At 46.4% G+C, this 8727-nt stretch overlaps 1 protein-coding gene across 1 annotated transcript in view; it reads right to left on the bottom strand.

Moving 5' to 3' along the window:
* LOC104528861 (ubinuclein-1-like) overlaps window positions 1-6446 on the bottom strand; it is a gene marked incomplete at its 5' end in the record, with an annotated part of 14318 nt that extends 7872 nt beyond the window's left edge. Inside the window, 5 exons of the mRNA XM_010173006.1 lie at window positions 2906-3049; window positions 3965-4093; window positions 4584-4702; window positions 4924-5053; window positions 6376-6446. Of these exons, the coding sequence (XP_010171308.1) occupies window positions 2906-3049; window positions 3965-4093; window positions 4584-4702; window positions 4924-5053; window positions 6376-6446 (593 nt within the window). The remainder of the gene's footprint in view (window positions 1-2905; window positions 3050-3964; window positions 4094-4583; window positions 4703-4923; window positions 5054-6375) is intronic.
* Window positions 6447-8727: the final 2281 nt, after the last annotated feature.

Here is an 8727-nt window from a genome sequence, read left to right as displayed (position 1 = left end):
CCCCACACAATTCCCTCTCTGGGGAGCGACGCTTGGCGGCACCAGAAAGGCCATTAAAGCAGTTGTTGGACAATAACTAAGGAAAAAGCTCTGCCAGCTTAAAAAGCTGACAGCCAGCTGGAGAGGCAGTACAATCAGTCAAGCTGGGCATTAACTGCTGCCACAGATCATCCAAGAGCTGGCAGGTCACAAAAGAACTCTTCTTCATCAACTTCAAGAGAGAGAGGTTCCCTTCCCTGCCTCACTACAGCGATCCGGATGAGAAGTCTCTGCACGTTGCATGTCTCTGTTGTCCTGTGTCCCCAGCAAACAGCTGAGGTGGCTCCTTACAACCATTTCTGTAACAATTGACTAACCACAAGCAGGAAATAGAGCTTCATCCAAAACCCTTTACTCCTGAGGCTGAGTAAACTAGAATCTTACACAAACACTATTTCACCTAAACCAGCTGTCACTCAGCTGCCTTCTTAGATGTCAGGGTGAGAAGCTTAGAAATAAATACACCTTCAGTGCTGGCACAGGGAATAAACCCCCCATCTGCTATTAACAGCTTGGCAAAGGCTTTTGTCTTCCTTTTTCTTTTTAAAAACAAGGTTATTTTGACCTTATATTCCCCTAATCGCCTTTTAGTGCTGAGAACACAGGATCATGGCAGGGCCTCTCAACTCATACACAAAGTTGCTACTCTGTCCATCTTCAAATTCCTCTAAAAGATTAACTTCTGTGATCACGATGACACTGAATCAAGCTGGCTTGTCCCTAAAATTGTTTACAATTCTCTTAGTGTTGACAATCCCTACCCTCCCCTTCTGTGTAACTGTCAGTCTACCCCTCTGTCTTTAAACCACAAAATCATACTCCAGATGGAAGGGACCCATCAGGATCATCAAGTCCAACTCCATCAAGTCCCAGCAGGAGAAACCATTGTCCTTGAGCCACTGGAAAGCAACCAAGAAAACCACTTTTAGCCAGTCATTCTGTAGTTAACTTCACTGGAAGGCCCTCCTACACTGAGTCTTAGGTGAACATCTGTATCCCCAAGAACAGTTTCACCCACAAACCAGGGAAAAAAAGATTTTAATTTCCCTTTATTTTAAGAAAAGAGTTTTTAAAAGTTGTCAAGTTAAGACCCCTAAGTTGGTAATATCTTCATTAACTAAGTAGGAACCTGTACTGACCTCTTAACACCATCACTCAGCCCCCATACACTAAAACAACACACCACAACCATGCACACTACTGTACTTCATGTGCACATGGACTTCTCCAAATGGATCTGTAATTTGCTACTCATTGCTTTTAAGAACTTCTTTCTTTACCCCCCCCTGAAACCCAACAACCCAAAAAGCAGAGGGAAGATGACAGCGCTGCCTGCTTCTTTCAATGCAGAGAGAGAAATTCCAGCAGTAAGACTGTACAGTTGTCCTTTCTTTAAAAATACTGAGCAAAACCAAAGCAGGCCAGAAGCTGGTGACAGTCCCAGCAGAATGACCCTGGGCAATTTTTGTTTGGCTCTCTGCAACTGCCAGCTCAATGGCGTGGATGATGGAAGGTGTAAAAGAGCAGGAAACAGCAGTGAAGACACCAGATAGGGTAAAGAAAACCACACCAAATTCCTGCTTTTTGACTCTGCTGACGTGTCTAGTGCAAGGCCACAAGTCTCCTAAAACTTCCTGCTTTGCTTTCCTTTGGGAATACTCTAGGGGCTAGAGAAGACTTCCCAAAGTGACTGAAAAACGTATCCTTCATGAGAAAGATTACAAGGTGATTATTTGTAATACAGATTCAAGAAACCACAGGCCAGTGAGGTCTCAGTCTCATGCCAGTCCCAGCTCTACTTTGTAACTTGTCACTGCCAGTGGCATCCATCAGAGGTCAATACAGGGGCTACTCAACACTGTCATTCACCTGGACAACAGCACAGACTGCACTCCAAGTAAGTTTGAGGGTGATATGAAAATGAAGGGATGGGGGAGAATATGTTGGAGAGCAGAGCTGCCACTCACAGGGACCTTGACAGGCTGGAGAAAGGGGCCAACACAAACCTTGTGAAGTTCAACAAAGACAAAGCTGCAAAGTCCTGCAGCTGGGATGGAACAACCCCACGCAGCGACACATCCTGGGGGCCAACTGGCTACGCAGCAACCACGCAGAAAAGGACCTGTGGTCCTGGTGGACACCTGGAACATGAGTCACTGCTGCAAGGGTGTACTGCTGAGAGCCAACTATATACTGGCAGGTATTAGCAAGAGCACAGCCAGTAGTTCAAGTTCAGTTATTCCCCTCTGTTTGGCACTTGTGAGGTCACATCTGGATACAGCATCCAGTTTCAGGGTTCCCACAATACAAGAGAGAGATCAACAAACTAGAGAGAGTCCAGAACCACTGCGATGGCTGAGGAACAGGGACACATGACATACAAGGAGAGGTTGAGGAAACTTGGTTTGCTTAGCCTGGAAAATAAGAAGGCCAAGGAAGGATCTTGTCTTCCACTACCTAAAGACTGGGGGTGGGGGGCAGAGAGCCACAAAGAAGATGGAGCCAGACCTTTCTCAAAGATGCACAGTAAAAAGTGGGAACATTCAGTTCAGTGTAGCAAGGGTAAATCTGATTGGAAATAAGGAGAAAAGATTTCATGAAGAGCGATTAAGTATTGGAACAGGAGCCCAGAGATGTTGTGGTCACCTCCATCCATGGAGACTTCCAAAACTCCATCCCTGCAGACTTCCAAAACTCCATCCCTGGAGACTTCCAAAACTCCACAGGACAAGGAGCACTCCACAGTGCCCTGAGCACTCTGATCTAACTCTGAAGCCAGCCACTCTTGGAGCAGGGGTAGGACTAACGACCTTCTGAGGGCCCTTATGACAAGGAATCCCTGCAGTACAACTCGATGCTTGCTCACCTGGCCTGCATCCAGCCTTTTGGCCAAAGGGGCTTCACCTCTCCATCTAGGAAAGTCTTCACATAGTCCTCTAGAGAATGAGCCTTATTCTTGTCAAGGTCATAACCATCCAACTTAATCTTCACCAAGTGGCAAAGCAGCTCCCTGAAGAACAGGAAGATTTCACACACAGTTACGCAGATGAACCAGCCCCAGCTGGAGGTCATTCTCTTTATCCAGAGCTGGATAAATACACCGAGTCAGGCCTGGCTCTGCACAACACCTTGCTAATAAAACCAACCCTGCACTGCCTCCCGGAGCAAGAGGAAGGGAAAGGCACGTTCCTCGCTCTGAGTGTGCACGTACATCACTGTGCTGGAGGAGAAAAGCCTTGTTACCCCTTCCCATTGTAACCTCCTGCCACAGCAGAGCAGCAAACCTGTGCCAGGATTACAGGGGTCATTAACCACTGCAGATCTGAACCTCTCTGCAGAGCCCTGTGCTGAGAGGCAATGAGAAGGCAGGAAGCAAAGCTCGCTTTGTTCTAAAGGAATTGGCCATCTAGGGAGCAGCACCCCTGTTTGTTACAGAGTAAGATGAAAAAGACAGCAGGATGGACTCTCATTTTATCCTTTGTCTCTCTCCACTTCACCCACACTCTGTTCCTGGTCAGACCCCTGGGTGCCAGGGGCAGCAATCCCCATCACCTCTAACTGCTTTCACAACTGGTCTTGTGAAGAGTCTGGGCTGGAGGACTTCAGCAATTTAGCCAAGTTCCCTTTTCCCCCCAAAGACCTGCCCCTCTCCTCTGGCCTCTGCACAGAGGCTTCTCAGCCCTTCTCTCAGAGTTGGCCTGTGCCTGAAATCAGCTTAGTTTTGCAACATGTTTAAGGGTGAGATTTCATAAATGCAGTAGTGGCTTCCACAAACAGCACAGTCTGCCACAGACCTCCGAGCTGACTGTTACCACAGATGATCAGCACTGCTCTGAAAACAAGATACCAATACTGAAATGCTTCACTTCCAACTGCATAGGGTAAGACAAGTCCCAGGTTCACTTAATATCTAAACTATGCAAACCTGATTTCATCATTCCATTGAAATTTCTTTCGTGGTCCCGTGACGCGCTTCCCTCCCTTTTCTTCATCCTCATCATCATCAGAACAAACTCGATCTCGTTGGTCTTTGTCCTTTTCCTCTTCCAGCATCCTAAAATGCAACAGAGATAACGTGGAAATCATTGTCCTGGAGATTCAAAGACAGGATGAAGTATCTCTGAACAACGCTGTGCAGAGGTCTCAATAGTCAATGATAACACATGCATGGGAAGAGGGCCTGAAACTCCTGCTTAGGGTCCAAATGGAGCCAAGTGCTCTTAAGAAATCTCCCAATATTGCATAATAGAGACCACAGGACTCACCCAGCCTGGCTGTTCTCAGACTGCCAGGCTCCTAAAAAACACACCCACACAGAACTGAAACCTTTCAGCCAAGTTCTGGTCCCGTCAATGCTGCTGTAGGTGGCATTTCCACAGACAGCACAGAGAACATACAAAGCTTCATTAGGCCAATTAGTGCTCATCAGCAATTTTTGACTACAGAACAAAAATAGGTGGCAAACTTCATGAGAGCAGCCTACAGGTCACAGGAAGCCTGCTGAGAAGAGCCACAGATGCCCAACAAGCAAACGAGGAGCTTACTTGGCAAACTTGGCCTGACTGTGAGCTTGGCATTCCTCCTGGTACTTGGCCATCTGCTCTGGCATGGCCCTTCCAATGGCTTCCTTCAGCTTCTGGAGAGGTTCCTTCAAGCGGCCTCCCTGGAGCAATCACAGAACAAATTCAAAGTCCACATCTTCCAGCCTAAACACCCCAATCTAGCAAGTCAAGACCTGGCCAGTGCTCAATCTACCCCCCAGGTTGTGGTGCCTGAACCACGCTGCGTGGAGGACACTACCCACGTTGGGTAGACAACAACTGGGCTCTGGAGATCAGGGCTGACATGCACACGAGACAGGGCTCTGCTGCCAAATTCACTTACCTGCTCATAGAGATAAAGCTTACGGGCACGCTTGACCAGGGTGTCCTTACTGCAGGGGAAGAAAGCAGCCAGGTGAGCGTACACCCCTGAGCGGACCTGGCTGTTCAGCTCCCGGGTCTGCAGCTCTATGCTGAGGAACAAGACAAACACAGCGTTGAGCAGGGACCTGGCAGGAGCTCTCTAAGCAACAGGAACGCAACTCAGATGCAACCTGGGGAGCTGGAGGCAGGGAGAGAGGGACAAAGTACAAGGCAAACTACGAGATGCTTCTTTAGATTTTAGAATCAACAGGCTCAAGCCCTTTATCTCAAGCTACGGCCTTTAATCTACTTTCAGAGCATCTGAAAAAGAACAAAATGATGTCAGCACTCTTCTTGATTCTGCAGTTCTTCCTGAGAGCTGAAGTGCAGGAGTGTCAGGCAATGACATGAGAGGTGCACAATGCTTATATCGGATACAATGGTCATCTGAGTCAGGATAATAGAGAACTGAACTCTATCCCGTGGACTATTCCCAGTGAGTAGGTTAGAGATGTCAGCATGTGCCAAACCCACCTACAAAGCTATATACAACTTCAGAGACTAGATTTTAAACCACCTCTCAGTGTCAATAATAAGTGTAAAAACCCCAGAACTGACTCTAGGGCAAAGTCACACGAATTGATCTAAATCTCTTCTGGATGTGGTCAAAGTTACGTCTTTGACAACAGATTAGGGCTGTTCGTGCAGCCAGCACTGGAATGCTGAAAGGTGGCAATCACCACTGGAAACAAGAGGGAAGCAGACTCCCAAAATTCCTTTTGGCAATTCCCTTCAAGTGCCTTGATAAACCTTCATGAAATTAAAGCCTCTGAGTAAGTATTATTACACCAGGATGATCACAAAGCTGTGTGCACTCATCAGCCTTCTCCAGGTGCTTGAAGAATGAAGCCGTTTTCAACAGCTGCGTGAAGCAACACTGGCATTCTGTAACTGGGGGGACTTGAAAACACAAAGCAGTAATGGAGTTCCTCCAGTCTGCACAGAAAGCCAGCTGAACACAGCAGCCTTATCCCTCATCCTTATCCCAGAAAAACTATCCTTTTTTAGAAACTATTCCCTTCAGCATAATTTAAATAGCAAAGAACACGCCTGACATCTCTGAAAGGGATTTCCTGTTCTTGTGTCAAGCTACAATCACAGGTGAAGTGACCTTCAAATTTAAGTACAGGTATATCAAGCACCATCTTGAGAACAAGATACATCCCCTCCAACATTCTCCTACCTCAGTTATACATCTTATTTCAACCCAAAGCCATTTCGAGGAGACTTTCATGTTATCCTGGGCATGTTCTGCGTGGAGGACCTGTATGAGGACACCTCCACAACTCCTTCTAAACCTCCTCCTGAATTTACCAAAACCACTCTGCCTAATATTCAACCTTTCCCACTCTTCTCTACTGGAGGCACTTACTCGAGTATGATGTTGTTGATGTCCTGAGTGAAGAATCTCTGTCTGCCCTCTCCCTCTGCAGCTCTGGCAGCCTGGAAATTAGCACATAACACAAGTCAGCATCAGTTCACAGCTACAGACAGGCAGAAGTAACCAAGTGGTTTTTAAACCACTTCAGGGATAACTGCAAAACAAAGCACAGATTGATTCCACCAAACTCTGCACCAGCTACCTGCTGTCCAGGGGCTAAAAGCTGCCAAAATCAACAGGCAGAAGAGAGATGGTGACCTCTCCTCTTACATCTCCTCAGTTCAAGTCCAACCCTGCCATCTGAACTGGTAAGACCATGTCCTGCCCACAGAACTTTCCATTCTGGATTCTCCTGTCCAGGTGCACTGGAGTTAGGACATTGGAATGAAGATTTCTCCATTTAATGGGGACAAGGAGATGGCTTGGTGGTAACTGGTTTCTTTGTCATACTTGCCACAGGGAGAAGGGACAGTTCTAGGGCACAGTTTTAACTTCACATTAGAGCTGTTAGATTGAGTAACAGGAGCATAGAGCTTGTCCCTGGAACAGGAAAGATCATCCAGATCATCCTAGTCACGTTCAACGAGGGTCAGGGATACTTATCACCCGGCTTTCTAGACCAGTCTGGACACTAAGCCAAGAAGCCAACTGAGAAGAGTAAGAGTAGCAGCCACTGGGGATATGTTATTTCCAATCAACACCATGGAAACTTTAAAAAATCCTGTTCAGGAAGGTTCCTGAGCTCTGACTGCTGCACACACAGCACTGCCCAAAAATCACACCCATGAAAAAACATGTCCAGCAGGAAAATAATTCCAAGAGATGAATGAGACAGTAGAAAATTGCCAAGAGCTTTCAGTCTCTTCTAAGTGGGGATGTAAACAAAACTGGGATTCACCACAAGGCACCACATCAAGTTAGTGATTCCCTGCATGGGAAAGGAGAGCAGGAGAGAAGGGCATGATTTTGAAATCCCCTGGTGCAACAAGCCAAGGTTGAGGCTGGTAAGTGATTCATTTATGCCCAGAAGGTGTACATGCTTCTCTGTCAGCAGCAGGTCAGAGACAGCTGGTGATATCAAAGGAGAAGGCTCCAGGCTAAAGAGAATCCTCAACAGGAAAATTATTTTAGGAAGGAGAGGGTTAAATTCAAATCAGTTCCAGGAGGTTCCATTTAACCCAGGAGATGCTCCCACCTGGTGGGATGGAAGAGACCTGTCTCTCAGACTCAGGTGTGGCACCTCTCCACTCCCACTTCCAACAGAATTCCTGTCCCAGATTCCTAACTGCCCCAGAGGCAGTTAAACCTTGGATTTGAAAGGAACCTCCTCCCTGGTTTCTTTTCTTAATATTCACAGTCAAGCAACAAGAGACACAGCAGCAGGAAAATGTGGGGGTAGCCCACTATGACACTATCCTTGCAGCAACAGAACAATTAACTTGATATCATGGGAGCCTTCAGAATATTCTCCTTTAACTCAGATATAGTTCAGAAGCAGCTGTTTCAGTGTGTTCTGTTAACAGCCTAAAGAGCAAATACAAACATCCATGAAGAGCTCATGCTTCTTTTTTTTATCAGCTGTGGCAATATTTTGTTCAATTTATCTGCTCACCAGCGCTATACACACTGAAAATTCCTCAGCAGAACACAGATCTCTAACAGAACCTTCTCTTTAGTAACAGGAGTTATCAAGTAAGCGATGCTTAAGTAACAGGTGCTCTAAACTGATGTCCCCCAGAAGGCAGAACACACACACACCCCGCCACAGAGGTCCAAGAGCACAGTTCACAACTTCACATCAAAGTTTAAAAACAACTTTTAGTTGTAGCAGAAGGAACAAAACATCTCAGCATCTGTTGGCCAGGCTGATGGTGACAGTCCTCACAGCAGAGAAGCCCCACAGCAGAGCTGGAAGTGCATTTCTTTTGACATGCCAGGAGAGGGATCCCTGACCAGCACCAGATCCCTTCCCTGCTTCTCCAGAACAGCTTCCCAAAGTGTGTCAGAACATTCTGGACAAGATGGGTGAGTCCTACAGCAGTCTAGCTACAGGAGGAGCTACTGCTGAAAAGATGTGGGATCATCCTTCTAGAAGTTAATATATTCGACTCCCTAAACTGTATCCCAACAGGAAGATGTTAGGAAAAAAAAATAGGGAATTTTTTAAGAAGAAAAAAGTAGGGAAGAAGGACAAAAAATGGGGAAAGAAGGACAAAAAATGGGGAAAGAAGGACAAAAAAACTGGGGAAAGAAGGACAAAAAAACTGGGGAAAGAAGGACAAAAAAACTGGGGAAAGAAGGAAAAAAAAACTGGGGAAAGAAGGAAAAAAACCGGGGAAAGAA

Source organism: Antrostomus carolinensis, unplaced genomic scaffold (assembly GCF_000700745.2).
Source record: "Antrostomus carolinensis isolate BGI_N321 unplaced genomic scaffold, ASM70074v2 scaffold6188, whole genome shotgun sequence".
NCBI classification, from domain to species: Eukaryota; Metazoa; Chordata; class Aves; order Caprimulgiformes; family Caprimulgidae; genus Antrostomus; species Antrostomus carolinensis.
This window is presented reverse-complemented; position numbering and strand designations above follow the sequence as displayed.